The sequence below is a fragment of the Boleophthalmus pectinirostris genome, unplaced genomic scaffold, assembly GCF_026225935.1.
Source record: "Boleophthalmus pectinirostris isolate CB_2022bp ecotype Guang Dong unplaced genomic scaffold, ASM2622593v1 HiC_scaffold_6, whole genome shotgun sequence".
Classification (NCBI taxonomy): Eukaryota; Metazoa; Chordata; class Actinopteri; order Gobiiformes; family Gobiidae; genus Boleophthalmus; species Boleophthalmus pectinirostris.
Window position 1 is genome coordinate 724829 of NW_026571447.1, and position 24172 is coordinate 749000.

General features: G+C 42.0%; 1 protein-coding gene across 1 annotated transcript; it reads left to right on the forward strand.

The window, feature by feature from the left end:
• The first annotated feature begins 5505 nt into the window (after positions 1–5505).
• Positions 5506–22880, forward strand: dcst1 (DC-STAMP domain containing 1). The gene is made up of 16 exons (XM_055163330.1): positions 5506–5568; positions 7028–7144; positions 7417–7491; positions 7678–7806; positions 9061–9200; positions 9469–9637; positions 10033–10176; positions 10352–10479; positions 10866–11023; positions 13359–13458; positions 13666–13761; positions 14000–14126; positions 14487–14603; positions 21681–21823; positions 22612–22713; positions 22770–22880. The coding sequence occupies exons 1-16, from the start codon at positions 5523–5525 to the stop codon at positions 22839–22841; spliced, it is 1863 nt and encodes a 620-aa protein (XP_055019305.1). The 5' UTR covers positions 5506–5522; the 3' UTR covers positions 22842–22880.
• The last annotated feature ends 1292 nt before the right edge of the window (positions 22881–24172 follow it).

The window sequence follows — 24172 nt, forward strand, 5'->3', positions numbered from 1 at the left end:
GGGGTCATGTTTGTCGAGGTTCAAAAACAGGGCTAGCAGCTTTTAAGAGTCAAATTTCCTCCACACTCACACACTGGGGGGGGAGGGTCTTGCCCATTTACACAATGACAGTATTCCTCTGTGGGAGCTGGAATCACACTGCCAACCTGTGGCTCAGTGGATGTGACGGCTCCAGTGAGATTCAAGCTGCCAACCTTCAAATCAGCGAACATTAGGGATGTAATGATATCCAAATCCCTCAATACAATATTTTCACGATACGCATCTCATGGTTCGATATTTATTGCGATATTTTGTGGAGGCTAACAAAATTGTGAATATGCAGCTTTTCCTTTTAAGAGCCTTGGAAAGCCTTTGGTACTGTTATGATTTGAAGAATTAAGATGTAAAAGTGCTTAATAACAGTTATTTCTTCATGTAGTCCGCAATAACAACACCAAAGGATCATGGTCTATGTAGTTCCCCCTGTACACAAACTCATTCAAAGTGCTTTACAGAATAAGAAAGACTTTAAAATTACCATGACTCTTAATTTAAGCAAAGAGAGTTGTAATCTGATATATTGTGATGGCCTTTGATATTATTGTGAGACTTTTGACGACATGATATCACGATATTTCAGTTGCGGTTACGTCCTTAGTGGACACAGAATAAGACCCCATGGACACACGGGGAGGGCATACGGGGAGGGCATCTGACACACGGGGAGGGCATACGGGGAGGGCATCGGACACACGGGGAGGGCATCGGACACAGTATTTTGTAGTTTGTACACTGAATTGGGATCCTTAAAGATGCATTCTGTAGCTTTTCTGTAGCTTGTTGGGAGGTCTGCTTGTTTCCATGGAGATTTTATAAACAGAATATACCTTGTCTGTCTCCATGGAGACAGACTGAGTTACAGGTCAGATCAGCGGAGAGGCGACCATATCAAGAATTGCATGTTTTTGAGCAATTGAACAAATGAACCGAGTTTAATGCCATACAGTGGAGTGTTCCAGATAAAACAAAAACATTTCTGCGTTGAGAACCAGGGGGCAGATTCCACTCCAGAAAAGTTCCACAATGCACCTTTAAAGAACTGAAATAAACTCATGAAATCAATCTTTGACTTTGCATTTAATCTTTGCATCTGCCTGAGAGAATGACAAGCATTAAAATTTTAATCACCCATTCTTTTTCATTTTTTTTCAGCTCAGTCATTTAGCTGACAACACTTACACCTGATGCCCCTCCTTCAGCCTATTCACTACAGATTAGGTTTGATTTGGATATCTTTAGGTCAAAGGGTGAGTGTTTACAGACTACGCCAGCAATGCCACAAAAGACAATAATTCTGCTTTGTTACTAAGTCTAAACCAGGTCTAAACCAGGTCTTGTGTAATTGTATAATTATGCTTTATTTGACACTAGTCTCTTGCAACTTTTGCTATTATTACCATTTATTTTTTCCTCTTTGTTATGATATTATATTGTGATGTGTGAGCTACTGTGTCCAAATCATTTCCCTTGTGGATCAATAAAGTTTGTCTAAGTCTAAACCAGGTCTAAGCCCAGGTCTGTAGGTGCTGTAGGACCCTGCCTCGTTCCCAGAGCAGCAGAGGTCTGAGTGGTGGAACAGGTTCAAACACAAGACACATTGTTTTAAGCAGAATCCATGTTTTTAGGAGGAACGTGTCGTTGATCTGGGCTGAACTATTTAGGAAAAATATCATCTTTTTCAGGCAAACATTGTGTCTGTGATTAGATTTGTGATTTCTGTTTTAATTAAAGGATTCAGTCTCACTCACTCACTTTAAGACTGAAATCTGAACTGTCAAACTAATACAAGAATCACATTTCATCTGACACACAGGGAGGGCATCTGACACATTTCATCGGGCATCTGACACACAGGGAGGGCATCTGGCACACAGGGAGGGCATCTGGCACACATTTCAAATAGCGATTTCAATAAGATGTAGATGAATTGTGCAGCCCATAGCCGGCTTCTTTTCAGATTAAAGGGAGAAAATAATAAAGTGGTCTGAACTAAACTCGAGGTGCAGTTAAAGTCACTTCTGACCTCACTCTGGACTAAGTCTGGTTTTATTTGAATATCACATACAGTGAGACATTTCACAAGTTTGTTGAGTCAGGCTTAGATATGCGAGTTTGATTCTGCCTGCAAATGACAACCACACCCTCAACTGCAGGGGACTAAAGCAGGGGCAAAACCGGGACTAAACCAGGACTAAACCAGAACTAAAACAGGGACATGACTAGGACAAAAGAAAGACTAAACCAGGGTCAAAGACTGGGACTAAAGCAGAACTAAAGCAGGACTAAACCATGGGCAAGACCTTGACTACAGCAGGACTAAACCAAGGGCAAAACTGGGACTAAAGCAGGACTAAAGTAGGACTAAAGAAGGACTAAACCAGGGTCAAGGCTTCAACTAAAGCAGGGGCAAGACCGAGACTAAACCAGGGTAAGACAGGAGATAAAGCAGGGGCAAGATGTCAACTAAAGCGGGACTAAACAAGGACTAAACCAGAGGCAGGATGGGGGCTTAATCAAGACTAAAGCAAGGGCAAGACTGGGACTATACCAGGACTAAACCAGGGGCTAGGGGGCTAAACCACGGCTGGGACAAATCCAGGACTACAGACCAAGAATAGTAGGGTCTACACCGGGACTGGGACTAAACCAGGACTAGAGCAGGATTAAAGCAGGGGCTGCACCAGCACTGGACAAGGACTACACCCTGAACCAGACCTGGACTGATGCCCAAACGAGGACTTAAACAAAACTAGAACCAAACCGGGTCTACAACAAGTCTAAGTGAAGACAAACCATAATCTGAACTAAACCAGGACTAAAACTTTTTAAAGTAAAAAGTAAATGAAGAGGATTTGACGCGTTACATGAAAACAAACTCGAGGTTATAAAGCAGGACTAAACTCAGTCTAACCCCGCGCTAAACAAACAGTAGATCACATTTAGGGTCTGGTCTTTGGAGAAAACCAGTTTTACGTAATAAACTAGTACTAGAAAGTAACTAGGGGTGAACGAAACTAAACCTGATCTAAACCGGGACAGAAAACAGCAGAATATAAAGACTAACCCAGAACTAAGTGTTTGTGGAAAAATCCCTCAAAAGTACCGCTAATGTTTGTTGGAGTAAGTTTTTAATCCCGGTACACGCCCTGCACGTCTCCGCTGTCAGGAATCCTCGGCTGTTTCCGCCTGTTTCCGACGCATTCCCGAAGACATTCCTGCACTTCGAACACACTTTTCCTGACTTCTACGTTCATTTGAGAACCTTACCTTAATCGCCATTTGGAAAAAGTTGGAAAAAGTAGGAAAAGTGAGAAAAAGCCGAGGTTTTCCGGAGATGGACGAGAGGAGCCGAAGTGTCCCTAAGCGCGCAAAGCAGAGACTGAAGCGAGGCGGAACAGGAGCAGTGTGAACGCGCAGAGCACGCCCCCTGCCACATGCACCTGAGGGAAGGGTCACGTGGGACACCTGAGGAGGGGTGGGGGGAGGGGTCATGCTTAGAGTAGAGTAGCCAAAAAATGTACTCAAGTAAGAGTAGTCTTACTTCATAAAAACATGTATACATAAGTACACAAGAGTAAAAAAAAAAGTATTTGGGGAACTACTACTCAAGTAAGAGTAACTTTAACTGTAACATCAGATTTTCAATTTGAAATAAGTCACAAAATTTGATATTTTCAAAGGACAGATACAAAAATGAGACAAACTAAATCATATCTAAAGGAGCTGCAAGAAACAAATGTTCAAATCATTTCAGATTGTCATGTGAAGCTTTTGTCACTTTAGACTGTGGGAAGAGGAAACAACTTTTACTCAAGTAAGAGTACTGTTACACTGCACAATATATCACTCAAGTAGAAGTAGGAGTAAAAGTATGCTGCTAGAAAAGTACTCTGAAAAGTATAATTTATATTAAAAAAAATTTACTCAGGTAAATGTACATGAGTAAATATAACTGAGTACCCACCTTGGATCATGCTCTGGAAAAATGGTATGGGACTTTAGGCTCTTGGGATCTGAATCTTTTTATCCATTCATGTCAAAGATGTTTAATGACAGAAGCCAATGTGAGAATTCATTTATCTTCAAATGAACCACACACAGACATGATCCAGGCTCAGATGTGTTCAATGCATCATCAAAATCAAAATAAAATGTTGTTATTAAGATGTTATTAAAATTTTAATAACATAATTTGTGCGTGTGTGTGTTTCTGTACTGATTCTTGTCTTGGTTCAGTATTAATCAGAATGAAAATGCATTAAAATTAGAAAGAAATTTGATAAATTTCAATAGATTTGAGATCCGATTTCTGAAATGTTCAAAAGAGCCGAAAATGTGTGAAGAATAATTTAAGATTACATAGAAATATGTAAACAGCCTTATGGCATCTTCATCGTGACATTTCTGTTAAAACAGAGAAGTCAGGTGAGAACAAGAGTTTTACTCTGCATTGTGATGAGGGCATCATTTCAGATGTTGTACAAGGACCTGTACAGCTATGAGAGATGGTTCAGTCCTGGTTTAGTCTTGGTTCAATCCTGGTGAAGTCGTGGTTCAGTCCTGGTGAAGTCCTGGTGAAATCCTGGTGAAGTCGTGGTTCAGTCCTGGTGAAGTCCTGGTGAAGTCGTGGTTCAGTCCTGGTGAAATCCTGGTGAAGTCCTGGTTCCGTATTAGTGGGGCAAAGGTGAGATTCAGAGGAATCCTTAGAATGCAGGTGAGAACAGGTGGGAACAGGTGAGGGAAACCTGACACCAGTTTATCTGACAGTTCAGGCCTCAGGCAGTTTATATTCAAACACCAAAAGACCTGGTTTAGTTCTGGCTTTGTCCTGGTTTAGACGTGTTTTAGATGTGGGTTACACCTGGTTTAGACTTGATTTAATTTAGCATTAGAGGAGACCCAGTGTCCCATGACCTGAACTGACATTTTTTACGTCATAATTCATATTAAATAAAACAATAAAAATAACGATCACTAGTACCACTTCCCTCAAAACCTCAGATAAAGTCTGTGGAAACACATACACAGACCTAAATTTAATTTAGACTTTACTCCCAATTTAACCAGATCTCAACCTGGTCTGAACCAGGTCTAAACTCGGTCTGAACCAGGTCAAAACCAGATTAAACCAGGTCTAAACCAGATCTAAACCAAGTCTGAACTAGGTATAAACTCGGGCTGAATCAGAACTGATTCGGTTCTGAACGGTTCTGGTTGCTGGCGGCTGTTGTCCACTGGATGGCGGTGTTTCCTCAGGGACATTACGGAACAGTTTACAGATTTATGTACAGTTTATATGTACATTTAGTTTATGCTTTATCTGACTCCTTCCTCTTTTTCTCGGTCCATTTGGGCCAAAAACACTGCACTCTGGTTAGATGTTTTTGTCTCCTGGAAAACCAACCAGCATTTGCTGAAGTTCTGCTAACGTCAGCTGCTACAGTTGAACACTTATTTTATAAACAAGAGCAACGGGGAAAATGTCTCAAGCTCGTTGTAATCCTGCTTCGTGCTGTTCTCAGAGTTGTAAGTTCAGTTTTAATCATTGTGATAATCAGAAATGATAAATATATTATAAACTGTATCTGAGCCTAAAGGCTAAGAGCTAACTGCTAATGTAAACTGACAGTCACGAAGAGCTAACGTTCATTTATTGGTACACTTAGAAAGAAAACATTGGTCCAAAAATAAAATATTATAGCTAATGCATAGTAGTTATTATTAATTAGTTATGATTAATCGCTTTATATTTTTAACTAATGTGAATAATAATAATGTGAATTTTATCATTTTGAGTTGACATCAGAAATCCTCCAAGCTGCGCCACTCTGAACCTGTGGAGGGTGATTATTTTCAGGTTTCATATAAAATTAATTTTCAGAAAAGATTACTCCAAGTATCATTTGCTAAAAAGGGTATACAGAAAAATAAAATGTGAGTAAGGTTTATTACTGTTGATATAAACTGTAAACAAATTAAAAAAGAAGACCTTTTTCACAACGGCCAGAAGTACCTCGCTGTGGGATTGCGAGACTTCAAGAGACTTTCGGTTAATGCTTTTCTATGGCAAAATATCTGTAAATGTCTGGCGTATTTTCCCACCAGCTTCATAAATCTGCCCCAACAGTGATCACCAAATCTTCACCTAACAAGGTCCACAAGGGATAAACATTCTTCCATGAAAAATTATTCCAGAACTATCAAGGGAAGAAAGACGAAAGCTTAAAGGAAACAACGACCACACATTAGTGACAGACTAAACAAAACTAACGTTATGCTCATTAATAAAACAGAAGTACTTGTGAACTCAGACTGATTCTACAATTAAAATTTAAAATAGATTTTAGGATGTAGATATTGGCATAGATAGATTTGTGCAGTTCAAATGCTACAGATGTTCACAGTTCACATGTCGAGCATTTGTACTGCACAAATCTCTCTGTCTATGCAAATATCTACATCATGAAATCGATTTTAAATTTTAATTGTAGAATCAGTCTGAGTGAACAAGTTCCTTCTGTTTTATCATGATCATAACGTTAGTTTTGCTCAGTAGTTCAGTAATGCGTTGTCGTTGTTTGCCTTTAAGTTTTCGTCTTTCTTAACAAGATAGTTGTGGATAAATTCTCCATGAATAGAATATGTCCTTTGTCGGCCTTGTTTGTTAAAGATTTGGTGATGGCGCAGATTTATGAAGCTGGTGGCAAATATGCTAGACATACCCACAGACATTTTGCCATAGAAAAGCATTAACCAGAAGTGACGCTTACCCTACATCACGTCACTTCCTGCCTATAACACACAAACTCAACTTAATTTCATTATGTCCATTCTCATTATATAATGTACAAAACAATTAAATTTATTGTTGCTCAAGTCACATATGACAAGCATTTATTTTTCTAGATTTTTACAGTTTATGTATTAAAAATTTGTTTTAATCAATTTATTTTATTTAAGGCCAGATGTCTTGTGTATTTTACAGTTTGGCGCAGGTGCACGGTCAGGTCCCACCCTTCACCTGTCAATCATCTGTTCATGCAATCAGAGGGTCAGCTGAGACACGTGCTCCGAGCGCTGCTGGGGGCTTTCAGTGGAGCAGGTTCTGCCCCCTTAAGACCCCCTCTAGTCCTGGTTTAATCCTGGTTTAGTCCTGGTTAAAACCTGGTTCAGTCCTGATTCTGTTCTGATTTAGTCCTGATTTAGTCCTAGTTTTGTCCTGGGTTACATCTGGTTTAGTCCTGGTTCAGTCCTGGTTTAAACCTAGTTTAGATCGGGTTTAGTCCTGGTTTAGTCCTGTTTTAAGACATGGTTTAGATTTGGAAAAAGACTCGTTCATTTACCAATTCCAGTATTTTTGCTGTTGTCGCTTAGTCCTGTTTCTAGGCATCTCCCACAACCTGCCTCTGAACCTGGAGCTGAAGCTGATCGCAGGAGCCCTCTTCACCGGTCAGACTTGGTTTAGTCCTTGTAAACCTTTTTTGCTTAGGCTGTAGATCTGGTTTAGACTTGGTTCAGTCCTGGTTTCGATTTGGTTTAGTCCTGGTTTAGTCCTGATTTAGACCTTGTTTTAGACCTGGTTTAGTCCTAGCTTAGACCTGGTTCAGTTCTGGTTCAGTCTGACTCTTGTTGCAGGCTTGTGCGCTGTGAGTGGGGCTTGCTCGTCCTTCGTCAGGTGTTCTCTCCTGCTCACATTTCCCATGATGCTTGGCTCTAGAGGCAGAGCTTACATCCTACTGCTCCTCCTGTCCCTGCTCTACTCAGGTAACCCACCTGTCCTCACCTGTCCTACACCTGTCCTACACCTGTCCTCACCTGTCCTACACCTGTCCTACACCTGTATGTAGCCAGAGACACTTCACCTGTTCGTGTGTGTGTGTGTGTGGACAGAGACACTTCACCTGTCCGTGTGTGTGTGGCCAGAGACACTTCACCTGTCCGTGTGTGTGTGGGGGTGTGTGTGTGTGTGTGTATGGACAGAGACACTTCACCTGTCCTTGTGTGTGTAGATAGAGACACTTCACCTGTCCATATGAGTGCTGACAGGGATACTTAACCTATTGTGTGTGAGGACTGGGACACTTCATCTCTCATGTGTGTTACGAGTATGTTACGTGTGTGTGTGTTACAGTTGTGATATGTGTGTTACACGTGTGATACACGTGTGACACATGTGTGAGATGTGTCTGTAAAGTGTGTGTTACATGTGTGTGTAAAGTGTGTGTTACGTGAGTGATACATGTGTGTGACATGTGTATTAAGTGCGTGTTACATGTGTGATCCATGTGTGTGATGTGTGTGATACATGTGTGTGACAGGTGTGTGACAGGTGTGTGATGTGACATGTATGTTACATGTGTGTGACATGTGTGTGACATGTGATACATGTGAGTGACAGGTGTGTTACAGATGTGTTACATGTATGACATGTGTGACAGGTGTGTGACGTGTGTGACAGGTGTGTGACAGGTGTGTAACAGGTGTGTGACATGTGTGTGACAGGTGTGTGACATGTGTGTGACAGGTGTGTGACGTGTGTGTCATGTGTGTGACAGGTGTGTGATGTGTGTGACATGTGTGTGACATGTGTGTGTCATGTGTGTGACAGGGTTGTGACATGTGTGTGATGTGTGTGACAGGTGAGTGACAGGTGTGTGATGTGTGTGACAGGTGAGTGACAGGTGTGTGACAGGTGTGTGACATGTGTGTGACAGGTGTGTGACATGTGTGTGACAGGTGTGTCATGTGTGTGTCATGTGTGTGACAGGTGTGTGACAGGTGTGTGATGTGTGTGACAGGTGTGTGACATGTGTGTGACAGGTGTGTGATGTGTGTGTCATGTGTGTGACATGTGTGTGACAGGTGTGTGACAGGTGTGTGACGTGTGTGTGACTTGTGTGACAGGTGTGTGATGTGTCTGACAGGTGTGTGATGTGTGTGACAGGTGTGTGACAGGTATGTGACATGTGTGTGACATGTGTGTGACGTGTGTGTGACGTGTGTGACATGTGTCCTCAGGTCCACTTCATAATATGCATGTGAACGTGGAGGCGTGTGCTCTCAGTCTCTCTTGTAATCTGGACCTGCAGGTGAACAACAGTCGTGTTCTGTGGAGGCAGGCTGTGGTGCCGTTCATCAGCATTGCCCAGGAGCTCACGGTAACAATACATGTGGGGTCTAATACACACACGTGTGGGGTGCAATACACACGTGTGGGGCCTAATACACACATGTGTGGTCTAATACACACGTGTGGGGTCTAGTACACAAATGTGAGGTCTAACACACACACATGTGGGGTCTAACACACACACATGTGTAAGCACAGAAGAGCTCTTACAGTCCTGTCCTGGTCTATCCCGGTCTCTCTGTGGTCTGGTTGTAGTCCTGGCCTAACCCAGGTCTCTGTGGTCTCTCTGGCTCCAGGGCAGCACCGCAGATTTGGGGATGGAGTCTCTAAACGTGAGCATGGCTTTCCAGACCTTCAGACAAGAAGTGATGCGCCATTATGGAGCCGAGCTGTTAGCCACTGACGCTAACAACGGCAATGACACACAGCAGCAGCTCACTACAAGTACCATGATGCAGTGCGACGGTGAGGCTCTAATTAGTGGTGTTGTCACAATGCTAAAATTTCAAATTCAGTTTTGATACTGAGAAGTAGACTCAGTGCAGATTCTGATACAAACAATAAAAACACTATAATGAGTGAATGGTAGCACATTCTTTTGGGTGTATACTAGTCTATGTGCTCTTTTACTTGTTCTGATACAGCTCAAGAACATTCTAAAAACATTCAGGAAAGGTTCATTTCTGTCCGGTGAATGGGATTTTTTGTATTTTTTAGTATACCTGCTCAAATGAGTATATAGTTTCTTTGCTACTTTTAGTACTGATTTTGATCTGATTTTCGATACATTTGACAGCCTTACTCATGAGTGGTTCTGTCTGAGTGGCTGTGTGTTACTCGTGCTCACTTATCATTGGCAGGTGTGGTCCAGGAGGCGGTGCAGCGCTGCTCTGAGTGGTTCAGTCTGAAGTGGGCGGAGTGCATGTCCACAGTCTCAGTCCCGGTCCTGAACCACCTCCTCTGTGTCCCCATGAAGTTCAACTTCCTCTGCGACATCCTCCGAGGTTAGACCTGGTTTAGTCCTTGTTTAGTCCTGCTTTATCCTTCATTTGATTTAATAACATGTCCTGAGTCTGATGAATGCGTGTGTCTCTCTCTTCTTACTTGGTCTTGACTGGATTTGGATTCTGGCCTTGACTTTGTCTTGAGTCTGTTCTTGACCCCGTCTGGTGGCCTCAGTGATGACGCCCTGGTGCAGAGAGCACCTCCCGGTGGAGGGCAACATGGGTCACCTGTGGGACCAGCTGAACCGGTCCATGGCCCACTTCCAACAGGAATTCAGTGCCAGCATGGTCCTGGAGGTGAAGGCTCTGCTCCTTAACAGCCTCACAAAGTGTCTCTAAACTATTGATTTAACCAAGAGGAAGTTCATACAGTGAAACAGTCAGTGATTAATAACACACTTATTTTGAACATTCACAGGAAACAAGCACATGCAGAACTGTCCCTGAGCTTCTGCAAGGAACAACTCCAAAAAGCACTGTGGCGAGAGGGCTGACAGTGGCAGCACTCTCACCACAGTGTCTCAAGTTCAATTTAGACAGACATTTGGATGTGGAGTTTGCATGCTTCCACAGCTTCCTTGTGCCTGGGTGGATTTCCTCCATTAACCTTAAAAATTGCTCTGGTCTAAACCTGGTTTTGCTCTGGTCTCTGGTCTCTGGTCTAAACCTTGTCTCTTTGTGGTCCTCAGGAGGAGCAGCACCAGGAGGTTGTGGAAGGACTGATTTTGGACCAGATCTTCACAGACGCAGTCCGGGACTCACTCCTCAGACTCAGATCTGGGTCTGAGGTCCTGATGGAAGTTCTACAGACCACTAAGTCCCTCACCTTCATCACCATCATCCTCCAGTAAGACCTGGTTTAGTCCTGGTTAGTCCTGGTGTAGTCCTGGTGTAGTCCTGGTCTAGTCTTGGTGTAGTGCAGGTTTAGTCCTACAGTCTTGGTTTAGTCCTGGTCTCTATATCTTAAAATTAGTGATAAAACTCTTTAACTCTAGACATTTGATTGAAGAAACTGAAGAAACTGACCAATTCTGTGTCTGAACTAGTTCCCAGTGCCAAGTCGCTCACCTTCATCTCCAGCATCCTCCTCCAGTAAAACCTTGTTTTATCCTGGTGTAGTTCTGGTTTAGTCCCGGTGTAGTCCCTGGTGTAGTCCCTGGTGTAGTCATGGTATAGTCCTGGTGTAGTCCTGGTGTAGTCCTGGTGTAGTCCTGGTTTAGTTCTAGTGTAGTCCTGGTGCAGTCCTGGTTTAGTTCTAGTGTAGGTCTAGTGTAGTCCTGGTTTAGTTCTAGTGTAGTTCTAGTGTAGTTCTAGTGTAGTCCTCGTTCAGTCTGTAGTGTGACTACATCTGACCCCACGCTGGCACCAATGTATATGTGCATATGTAGGAGAAATCTACATGGGCTCACAGCGTGATACCGTGATGTAGGGGGGTAATTGATGTTACAGATTGGAATTTAGGAGTTCTAAGCTAAAGCAGCACTCACGTGGTCTTTGTGAGTGTTTGGCTCTGACTAGAAGTAAATTTGGGGCACCACTCAACAAATGTTAAGAAATATTACCAATCCAATTTAATCAATTATCTATGCTAATTAATTAATTAATAATTAATTAAACAATTGATCTGAAGGTTTGTAAATTCTTGACCATATCAGTGACCTGCATATTCTGAATGACATCACTGGAAATAACATCACTATTCACCAAAGCAAACTGTGGTTTATGGATATTTATTGACCAAGTTAAACAGACAGCATTTAAATATCAAATATGTAAATGAGTGTAGGTCGCTCTAAACTGGTGTCTAGAAATGTGAGATTAGGCACAACTTTAAGAGTTATATAAAGTTCTGTGCTGAGTCTAGATTGGTACAACAAGCCATTCTGTAACAGTGCGCATACAACCCTGGGAGAGTGGAGATTTCCAGTCACGAGGTGGTCCTGTTGGGTCCAATGAGGGTTTGAGTTTCTCAGGACGTTGGTTCTGAAGAATCAAACGCAAAGAAATGGACGAACGCCACGTGATCTGATTAATCTTCCAGGCTCAGTCAACGTCAGGCTGAGGGACGCTCTCCTCTGTTCCAGAGGATTGGAGGACACGTTTCTGTGTCTTTGAGGTCTAACAGCGCGGGTCACAGATTAGGGCTAATCAATCAAAAAGACTACATCTGCAAAAAATGCAAATGTTTAAATTTGGAAAAATATGAAATCTTCGCTTTCAAATCAGATCAGCTACAGGTATTCGAATGAAAAACACGTCAAGCGACGGGCACAGCTTGAACAGAGCGAGAACTTGGGCGTTGTCCCGTTTGTTCGGCTCTACTACATCTTGACCATTCTGAGCTGAACTGCTTCAGCGATCTTCTGCTGAACAGAGATCTGAATGAATGAATGAACTGGTCAGAACTAGGCGATCTGCAAAACTGGCTTCTCTGCTGAGGTCTGTTTTCCTTGTCTTAAGTCTTAAGATAAGCGGGAAAGCTGACCAATGGTGGGTCTGCGTGTGGAATGTGAGTTAGTTGAGTGGGGGTTTTATGACGTAGCTCACATATTCACACTATGTACATTAACGGTCTTACACAAAGAAAGTTTTCACATGACATTTACAAAATCAGTATTAAACACACTGGCCATAGTTCATTGAGTGAATTGAATTTCATTCCTTTCTTTCTCTGGAGAAACTCTATTGGCTTGAGATTCAGAAATTGTTCCATCAGAAATCCCATAGTGTCGATTATAGTCAGTGAACAAACTTCGGTCAGTTGAATTACCAATAGGTGAAGCTTTGTAGAAAAGTTAGTTTGTAAAAAGGTCTTTAATCCTTTAGGGGTCTTTGTGTGTTACCTCACGCAGGGAGTGCAAGTGGGGGAAGGGCAGAGTGTCATCAAAGTTAACCCCTGTCAGAGGCTGTTGTCCAAACCTTGCGCAAGTCTATCCCCTAAGATATCATGTCAACAGCCATGATTTCACATCTTCCATAGGTCAGAGGCCAGTCCTCTTACAAGTCCAATAGTGTTGATTCAGTCTTGGCTTAGTCCTGGTCTAGTCCCTTTTAATCTTACAATTATCTTTGATTCAAAGAAAAAAAAAAAAAAAAAGGACAATTCTGGGTCTGAACTAGATCACAGTGAACAGGTCTAAACCCAGCCTAAACCAGGTCTAACCCTGGTCTCTCTCCTTCAGAGCAGTGTGGTACCTGGTGCGGTACAGGAGGGACCTTCGCTTCGATAATGTTTACATCACATCATATTTCAGACGCATTGAGACACGAAGGAAGACTCAGGTTTGAACACTCACCTAAAACTTTAAATGCCCTCCCTGTGTGTCAGATGCCCTCCCTGTGTTCATGGGGTTTTATTTGGAGTAAAAGCTGCTAACCCTGTAGTTTAGACCTCTACAAACAGGTTCTGAAATGCATGGGATAATTAGATTAGTTTCAGATTTCAGTTTCAGTGAATGCTTCTGTATTGTGAGTTGTTTCTGTGTCCAGGGAAAATGCGGTGTCTTTCCTCTGTCCAAACTTGACCGGAGCTGTTTCATCCAGCCCTGCAGTCTGAGAATCCACCCACAGGAGGCGCTATCAGTGGTACTGTGCACTACCACCTCAGTCCTGGTTTAGTCCTGCTCTAGTCCTGATTTAGAACTAGCTGAGTCCTGGTTTAGTCCTGGTTCCGGCCTGGGTCAGTCCTGGTTTAGTCCTGGTTCAGTCCTGGTTCAGGCCTGGGTCAGGCCTGGGTCAGGCCTGGTTCAGTCCTGGTTCAGTCCTGGTTTAGTCCTGGTTTAGTCCTGGTTTAGTCCTGGTTCAGTCCTGTTCTCTGCTGCAGTTCTCTGGTCTGGTTCAGTCAGTCTCAGTTGGACTTCTGACTCTGGTTCTGGTCTGTCTGGACCTGGTTCTGGTCCATGTTCTGGAGATAGTGAGCCACAACACCGTCACACAGTTAAACATTACAGGTAAAAAAAAATACTAATACTACATGTACTACTTTTTTATTTTTTTTTATTTTTTCAGGGACAGTTCATATAATATAACTACTGCTACTATTATATTATTATATATAATATTATTATGTACTATAATACTACTATAACTACTACTACTTCTTCTACTAGTAATATTACTGATACTACTATTGCTACTAGTACTACTTCTACTACTACTACTCCTGCTGCTCCCACTGCCCCTACTACTGCTACAACTACTACTACTGCTATTACTACTACTACTACTACTTCTGCTACTGCCGCTACTATCAGTGCTGCTATGTTTAGATGTAGTACCACAGTACTTGTACTTTCTCTTATGTGTCTCAGGTGTGCACCAGGTGGACCTGAGAGTGGGCGGGGACTCCATCATGGCCCGCCTCCTCAGGAAGACTGTCTCTGCCTTCAACAGCTCTGCCCACTTTGACATTGACAGCAGCAACAAAGGTAAAGTATGTGTTAGTTAAGACAGCATACATTTTGTATTGTATTTATATATTTATTTTGTAAATATTAAGTAAAGATTTATATTCTTATACAATGGAACATATAACATTAAGTGAAATCATAATAGAAATGAAAATAACCACAACAAAAAACTTGCCCAAAAAGGAGAAGGAAGAAATCTCACCCCCACTCTTCTAATCTAACACAATGAGCTTTTTTTTTGCATTTTTCAGACATTTTGCATTATACTATATGAATAAATAAATAAACTCAACTTTACCACATATAAACCATAACCATTCTACAGCCACATCAGCCCATTTGAGAATATAATGTGTTTAATACATCTTTGGGCACATTTGTTTACATTTTACAGAAACAAAATTAAAACCGTGTGGCTCATTTGCATAAACTGTAAGCCTGAAAAAAAAAAAAAAAGCTCTTTCATTGTGCGCTGATGCATCAGCTGCTGTTGAACTAGGGTGGCCTCGTTATCAACCTTGAGCTACTCTCACCTGGCAAACCTTTTTAATGTTTTTCGGTGTCCTGGTGCTTTGAGGTCCCTGGCACTCCCACTGGACACCAAGACATATGTGTCTGCTTTGTACACTGTGCACATGGCCTCCCACTTGTCCCGACTGGGATAGAAGGTGGGGAATTTCTTGTACAAGTCATTGTTAAATGTGCATTTGCGCTTCGGCATGTTGCAGGCTGACCAACTGTCTATGTCTGCTCTCTCCTTCTGAGTCACAGAGCTATGAGAGACGCTCAAGTTAATGGCCCAATGAAAGATCATGAAAACCCGGACATTTCCATAACTTCATAAAAAAAACCTGGACAGCCAGGACAGGATGCGAAAATGGACATGTCCGGGGAAAAACAGATGTTTGGTCACCCTAGTTGAACTAAAGGACATGATTATGAGTGTTCTCTCTGTGACAGAGGCGTGTTCTGCTCATAGTGAGTGTTCTATGCATATATTGCACTGGAGATGGTTCATGTTTTCAGAGATCATACATGTGCAAGTTGTACGTGCGCAGGTGATACGTGTTCAGGTGATACATGTTCAGGTGATACGGGTTCATGTCGTACGCGTGCAGGTCGTATGTGTTCTTGTCGTACATGTGCAGGTTTAGCACAGCTCTTTATTTAACAGTCATTTCAGTGACTTTATTTATGTTGGTCACTTTATTTAGATGATGTTAATCAAGAGCATGGACTACTTTTTAAAATGCGGGTCAGGCACAATATTTCAAATATTTTATTGCGGTTGTGGGTGGGTTTGTTGAAATGGTCGGTTGGGCACAGGTCGTTTATACATGGACCCGTGTATCACTGGTTGCTGGTGTCACGGCGCCCCCTTTATTTTTTTATTTTTTATTTTTTTTAATAATAATTTTTATTTGCAAACTACATAGATTACAACAAATAGGAACCAAACGACATACAAGATACAAGACAGACATTACGACTGAACATTACATACAAATAGGAACAAAGATGACAGGGGTTGGTGACAGTGTGAACCTTATGTGCGTGTCTGTGTGTGTGTGTGTGTGTGTGTGTATGTGTGTGTGTATGTGTGTGCATACGCGTGTGTATGTATGTGTGCCGGGGGGGATAGACAGGCTATGCGGATGATTTAATGTTGACCTGTATTATTGCTATTTAATTTGAGTATTGAAAATTTGTTAAGTGTGTGTTGGCATTTTGCCTCAGATCCCCACTGAAGTGGGAGCAGGCCAAGCCACACTCATGCCCACCAAGGCGGGTGCGGGGGCCACCCCCAGGGCTCCACATGTGGTCGCCCTTCGACCAGGCCGGCCCACCCCCCAATGAACCACCTCCCGGTCTGAATGCTCCCCCTCCCTGATATATATGTACATGTGCATACATTCACACGCACACATGCATGCACGCACCTGCCTGCACAGGAATGTGCACGCACATCCACATACACACAAGCCTACACACATACTCACACAATTCACACACACATGAACCCACATTCATCCCTGGTTGACTTGTGATGCATTAAAAAAAAAAATTGGGTGTGATGCATTAAAAGTATCAGGGAGGTAAGGAGCTTGGGGGTAGACCAGAGAGTGAAGCCAGCACAGAGGGGAGACCCTGAGGGGACGGGAGAGCACGCAACCGGGCACCCGTAGGTGGACCCCCACACCCAACACCCAGGTGACAGCAGAGAGGGCCCAGCCCGCTAGGGACCTGAGGCAGACAACTTTGTGCTGTGTTCCTAAGTCTGTTAAAGTTCTGTTTTATATAGCCTGTCTATCCCATCCCTGTTTCTTTATAAAATTAAGCGGTGTGTATGGCATTGTGTGTGTTTGTACAGGTGTGTGTGAGTGTGTATGGGTGTGTTATGTGTGTGTGCATGTGTGCATGTGTATGTACTCTCAGGACTTCATCTATTTTAATGTCAAGCAAAAGGTGATAGGCAACCAGACAAAGAAAAGTGTTAAGGAACGAGGAGGAGAAGAGTAATCAAATATGAAATTACATTTGTAGAAAATGGAGGCAGGTGGACCAGGGTGAGTGTGGTGCTGTTGTGCTGACGGGGGTAGTAGATGTGTATTCCAGAGAGATATGGTCAATGAGTAGGTTTTTCCAGTGTGTCAGATGTATGTTGTGTCTTGATTTCCAGTTCATGAGGATAGTTTTCTTGGCGATAGTTAGGGCCACAAGGAGAGGTTTATGGTTTTTATTATCTATTGAGATTATTGAAAGGTCTCCTAGAAGACAGAGTGAGGGGGACATGGGGATGCGACAACCCATGAAGTGGGATAGTGAGTCCGTGATTCCTTCCCAGAAGTGCCTGATGGGTGTGCAATGCCAGAAGGCGTGAATATAAGTGTCGGGGAGGTTTTGTGTGCAATTTGTGCAGTTAATTTCTGATGTGAAACCCATTTTCAGCATTTTTTGACCAGTGTAGTGAGTTCTGTGGAGTACCTTATATTGTATGAGTTGTAGATTTGCATTTTTTTGTCATGAGATAAATGTTTTTTACAGATCTGGGTCCAGAAGTTGGCATCACGAGTGAGGGAGAGATCTTGTTCCCATTTTATTGACGGTAATGATATAGTTTTGGTCGGAGTGAGATATTATTTTATAAATCTTTGAAAGGAGTTTTTTGGGGTTGGGGATATTGATTAATTCTGAGATTGCAGGGGAAAGGCATAGATTTGCTGTACTAGAATTAATTTTTGACTGTATCGAGGATTTGAGTTGTGAATATTCCAGAAACTGATTACTCGTGATGCCAAACTCCTGGACCAGGTATGGGAATGATACCAGGGTGTTATTATGGAAGAGGTGTTTTAAATGTGTGATGCCCTTTTGCACCCAGGAGTGAAAATTAAGTGTTTTTTTGTTGCTAAGAAAATCAGGGTTATTCCAGATGGGGGTGAAGTTAGATAGTGAGATAGTTGAACATGTGATTTTGTGGAATCTCCACCAGGCTGTCAGAGTGGATGCTATGGTTGTTACTTTGAAACATGGATGTCGTTTGATTGATTGGCTGAGAAAAGGGATATCTGAAATCTGAATGTCCTTACAGAGTGTTTCTTCTATGTCTAGCCAGGTGTAATCTGAGTGACTGGGGTGTGTCCACTTGTATATGTACTGTAACTGATTTGACAGAAAGTAATGATAGAAGTGTGGTGCATCTAATCCGCCTGTTGCTTTGGGTTTTTGAAGTGTTGTCAGTTTGATCCTTGGTGGCTTATTTTTCCAGTAGAACTTGGTGATTATTGAGTCGAGGGAGCTGAACCAGGTGCTGTTGGGTTGGATTGGAATCATTGAAAAGAGGTAATTTATTTTGGGAAGTATTTTCATTTTGATTATTGCTATCTGCCCAGAATGGATAGTGGTAGATTCCTCCAGTGGTATAGATCGTTGTCTATTGTTTTGAGAAGTGGAGTGAAGTTGAGTCCAGTCAGCTCTGACAGCCTGGAGGAAATGTTAATGCCCAAGTATGTGATGTGACCGGTGCATAAAGGAATATGTGATGTATGAGCTGTCGCATCCCATTTGGTGTTGTGTAATGGGAGGATGGAGGATTTTGTCCAGTTTATTGAGTAGTCAGAGATTTTAGAGAATGATTCAATGAGGGTAATGATTGTGGTTTCTGGAGTGTAAATAAGATGTCATCGGCATAGAGATTTATTGTATGTTGCATATGAGCTGTTTGAAATCCTTGTATGCGGGGGTTCTGACGGATGGCTATTGCGAGTGGCTCAATGAAAATGGTGAATAGGGAGGGGGGAGAGTGGGCATCCTTGTCTAGTCCCTCTGTGCAGTGTGAAGTAGAGGTAAGATCTTAAGACCGAGCCCAAGCCCGACCCGACCCGAAATTCGGGTCGGGTCGGGTCTAAAATGTCAATCATTACTTCGGGTCGGGTCGGGCTCGGGCTTCAAATAAATATATGTTTATAAAATGTATGCTAAAACAATGTGTGGATACTAAACTAAGGAATACTTGTCATAAAATAAATAATATGGATAAAACAAGTAATGTAATGTAATTGCTATTTAACTACTAAACAGGATCCGCAGAGCCAGAGCTCTGCGCACGTGAACGCCCCCTCTTAATTTAATAATCTTCCCCTCCGCAAGTCTGCATCTATTTTGACTTGGTGTCCCCAATATGGAGGAGCAAGAAGTTAAACTAAAGGCAGGAGAACTGAAAAGACAAACACGCACCGGTAAGAGTGAGGTGTGGAAAAGCTTCAAATTGATTGTTGAAAATGCTACAGAAACTTGCGTTGGCTTCGCTGAATGTCGTCAATGTGGCGCTTTGCTTTCATACGAGAGCAAAAAGACTGGCACCTCGACGCTGAGCACTGCTCCTCCTCCCGAGTCCTCACAAATAAAATATAACATTTCGGGTTTGCTTCGGGCTCGGGCCTGCAAATCAAGTTAATTGGTCGGGCTCGGGCCGGGTCGGGTTTTAATACCCGCGGGCCGGGTCGGGTCGGGCTGGATTTTTTAGGCCCGATCTCACCTCTAGTGTGAAGCATTGTGATGTTAGACCATTAGTAATGACAGAGGCTGAAGGTGAAGTGTACAAAATTTTGATCCAGTTAATAAATGATTCCCCAAAGCGAAATTTGTGTAGTGTGGCGAAGAGAAATTTCCAGTTTACCTTGTCAAATGCTTTTTCTGCATCTAAGGTTGCTATGATGGCATCTTCTTCTTGTAATGATGAGTAGTGGATTAAATTGAACAGTCTGCGTGTATTATTAGATGCTTGTCTACCTTTGATGAAACCTGTCTGATCTGGGTGAATTATGTGAGGGGTGACCTGTTCTATTCTATGGGCGAGAGCTTTGCTGAGGATTTTTATGTCTACGTTAATGAGAGAGATAGGGCGGTAATTTGATGGTAGGGTGTGGTGTTTATTCGGTTTGGGGAGGAGTGAGATGATAGCTAAATTCATATGTTCTGGAAATCTGGACTTTTGTTTGATTTCAGTTATTGCTTTGGTGAATAGTGGTGCTAAAATGGACCAAAAGTGTTTATAGAACTCAGCAGGGAAGCCATCGGGACCGGGTGCTTTGTTATTTGGCATAAGGTTGAGGGCTGTGGAGAGGTCTTTTTCTGTTATCTGTGAATCTAACATACTAATCTGTTCTGTATTAAGTTGTGGTGTTTTGATGTTCCTGAGAAATTAGTCTATGTCTTCTTGTTTTGGGTCCTGTTCAGATGAATATAATTTTTCATAAAAATTTCTGAATATTTCATTTATTTCCTGTGGTGAGTAAGTGAGCTTCCCTGCTGAGTTTCTGATGGTGGGATTTGTATTTTTTTCTTGATTTCGTTTGATTTGATTTGCCAGATATTTACCAGATTTATTGTTGTGATGAAAATGTTCTTGTCGAAGTCTGTGAATTAAGAATTGTGTTTGTTTATTTGTTATGTTGTTAAGTTGGAGTTGATATTTCCTTAAGTCATTCTGAGTTTCTGTTGTTGAATTATTAGCATTAAGTGTTTCTAATTGCTTGATCTTAAGTTCTAGACTTGCTTCTTTTTCTTTTTCTTTCTTTTTTTTATGGACAGAAAATGAAATTATTTTACCTCTTAAAACTGCTTTGCCTGTTTGCCAGAGAAGTGTGGATGATGACTTTGGGGAATCATTTATTTCTAAGAAGGATGCCCACTCTCTTTTGATATAACTGTCAAAATCTGGGTCATTGAGGAGGGATAGGTTGAAGCGCCATCTAGGGGCCTGTTTATGTTGCTTGTTTGTGTTCCATGTAATTGTAACTGGGGCATGGTCACTGATGATGATAGGGTGAATTCTTGATTCGGAAATGTCTAATATAACGGAATTACTGGTCAGTAAGAAATCAATACTGGAGTATGAATGATGTACCGGTGAGTAAAAGGTGTATTCTCTGGTGGTTGGGTGCTGTAATCAAAATCCTTCATGTACTGTTTTACTATTTCAGTAGATTGCCAGATGCGTTTGTTGGTTGTGTTATTGGAACGGTCAAGTGATGGGTCTATGATTGTGTTAAAGTCGCCTCCGATTATGACTGGACAGTTGGAGATGTTTGAGATGGAAGAGAAGAAGGAGTGGAAAAAAGAAGGGTTATCTGTATTTGGGCCGTAGATATTACCAATTGTTACCGGGCTATTGTTGATTGATATATTAATAATAACAAAACGCCCTTCAGGGTCTGTGATAGTTGTTTGCTGATTAATATGCTCACGCCTCTTTGCTTGGAGTTGTAATAAGAAGAGAAGGAGTGGGTGAATTCTGAAGTTTTTAATTTATGGTGGTCTATATGTGAGAGATGGGTTTCTTGTAATAAACAGATGTCTGCCTGTAGATTATGAAGATAATTGAGTAGGAAACACCATTAATTAAGCCTTGATTTATACTTAGTGTAATGCAAATGTTTGTGCTGTAGTGTTCACTATATGTTTATCTAGGGAATTTGAAAAAATATATTGACTATGTTACTATTTTTGGTATAAGCTTTGTGAGCCACCAATTAAAGGTCGGCGAGCCGCATGTGGCTCGCGTCCTGCGCAATGAGTATCTCTATCTTACAGCATGCTCAGTGGCGCCCTCTGTCCTCTCGCCCTCTGTATACTGGAGCTGTGCCGCCTGTGTCCTGATGATGGCGCTCTGTGGCCTCTTCCAGATCTACAGCAGCCGCCTGAGGAGAACCATCTGTGCCTTCTACCACCCCCAGGTACTGAACCTACTGAACAGTCTAAACCAGGACTAAACCAGGACTAAAACTGGACTAAACCAGGACTAAACCAGGACTAAACCAGAGTTAAAACTAGACTAAACCAGGATTAAACACATGTTGTATGTACAGGTAAAGCTGATATTCAGGTAATGCCTGAAATGACCAGGCAGTGTACAAAAAGAATCACTATTCTATAGAATGCCTAAAGGCGTAAGGCCAAGTACAGAATATGGACTGATTGATTTTTGCCATTGTGTTGGGCATTAGAATGTCTAGGAGTCATTTCTATTCAGTCTACACTCTATACTATGCTCTATACTCGATACAAAAAGTGTTTTTTATCTGGATGTTTATGTCAAGTCAATTTGAATGAGGCAAGAGTGAAAGATGATTTAAAATATATGTATTAGTTCAACAGTAATGAATTGTGAATCACAGATCACATGGGAATTCCAAACTATTCAGGGCAGTTAGCCTATTCAGCAACACATTTACATGAACCTTTTATTATTATTATTATTATTGCTGTTGTTGTTTTTAGTATTGTTATTATTATTCACAGTCCGTCTCTGTTGTTGAAGTTGATAATAGAATATCTATTTGTTACTTTGCATAAAAACCCCAGACATTCTATAGAGTGTAACATGTACCGATTTGACACATACTGTCCTCCATGGGGACCGTACCCTTAATCCCAAGTGTCGAGTGCCCTCCTCGTCTTGTATCCCTGTCTCAGATGCCCTCCCGTATGTAAGATGCAGATGCCGGTGTGTGTGTTTTTTCAGAGGGAGAAGAGGAGGGTTCTGTTCCTTTATAACCTGCTGCTCCAGAGAAACAGAAAGTGCTCAGGCTCAGACAAGAAGCGCTACACACACCACTGGAACACGGTACAAACATGTATGACCCGACTGTTGTAGACGGCTCTGACCCAGTCTCTGTGTAGGTTTGTGGTCTGAGTCACTGCTGTGGGACTGAAGACCAAAGAAACCACGAGGTCCACTACCAGGTCGAATAGTCCTGGACCAGAACCAGGACTGAACAGCTCATAACAGTCCATAATAAATGATCTAAGTCTGTCAGTGATTAGTCTTTCTTTATATTTGCTGCTAACACATCACATATTTAGATCACCGTGTTACCTTTTATCATTTTGAAAATGCTATATTCACAGAAAACAACATTTCACTTTTGATTTGACACTTCATGTCTCACCCTCCTCTGCTCTCCACACTAAGTCACTCCTCCTTCAGAGCGCTAACACAATCAACGAGCATCTCTTTAATGAAACTACTGTACATCACATTAGGTTTGCTATGTTGCTGAGTACAGTTTTGTATCATGTTTTTGTATATTTATGGAGAACTTTTGTGTAGAAGCATGGGTGACAGGTTTGACAGGGTGAAGGTTTGTGCATGCATGGAAATCTAAATCATCTAAAAAACCTTTTCAGACATGTTGATGATCAGGGAACAATGTTATAACATGATAGAAAGCTCAAAAAAGTAATATGCAGAATTAAGTACACAGATCCAGGTTTAACAAAGGTCTCTAGTCCTGGTCCTGGTTGAATTCCAGGTCTTGTGTTGTGTGGCACGTGTAGATGCATAATCCCATCCAATAATAATCCAGTATAAATCCTGTATTCCTCTGTTTAATCAGTGTGATCCGGTTTGATCCATGAACTCTGCCTAAAACACCTCAGGAATGTGCTGAAGAAGTAAACCAGGACTAAACCATAAGTGAACCCAAACTAAACCAGGTCTGAACCAGATCTGTACCAGAACTAAACCAGGTTTGACCAGGATTAAACCAGGTCTAAACTGTTGTGGGATTCTGAAACTGAGACGGTCCTGGATTTGAACCCGTTACGTCAAAGTGCTCTTTTGTTGTGTCCGTGGACATGACACTTCACCCACACACCAAGTGTAAGTGTGGTGTCTGAGTGCTGATGGTGGCAGTTGTTGATGGTGCAGATTAGCAGCCTCACTTTTGCCTGTCCCAGGGCAGCTGTGGCTACAATAATACCTCACCGCTGAGTGTGGAGTGAGTGAAGAATGCTGAGGCACTTTATATCTCGACAAGCGCTGTATAAAATTCCAGTTGTAATAAAACGTCACAGCGTCCGTTTCTCTTATAGACCTTTAGCACAGTGGAAGAAGTGCGGCGCTGTAGGGTTGTGGAACTTCTGGTTAATGGTTTTCTGTTTCAAAATGTGTGTTTAAATGTCTGGTGTATTCTCCAGCAGCTTCATAAATCTGCCCCATCACCAAATCTTCATCCGACAAGGTCCACAAAGGATAATCCTATTCTACATTCTACAATTAAAATTAAACATTGATTTCATGT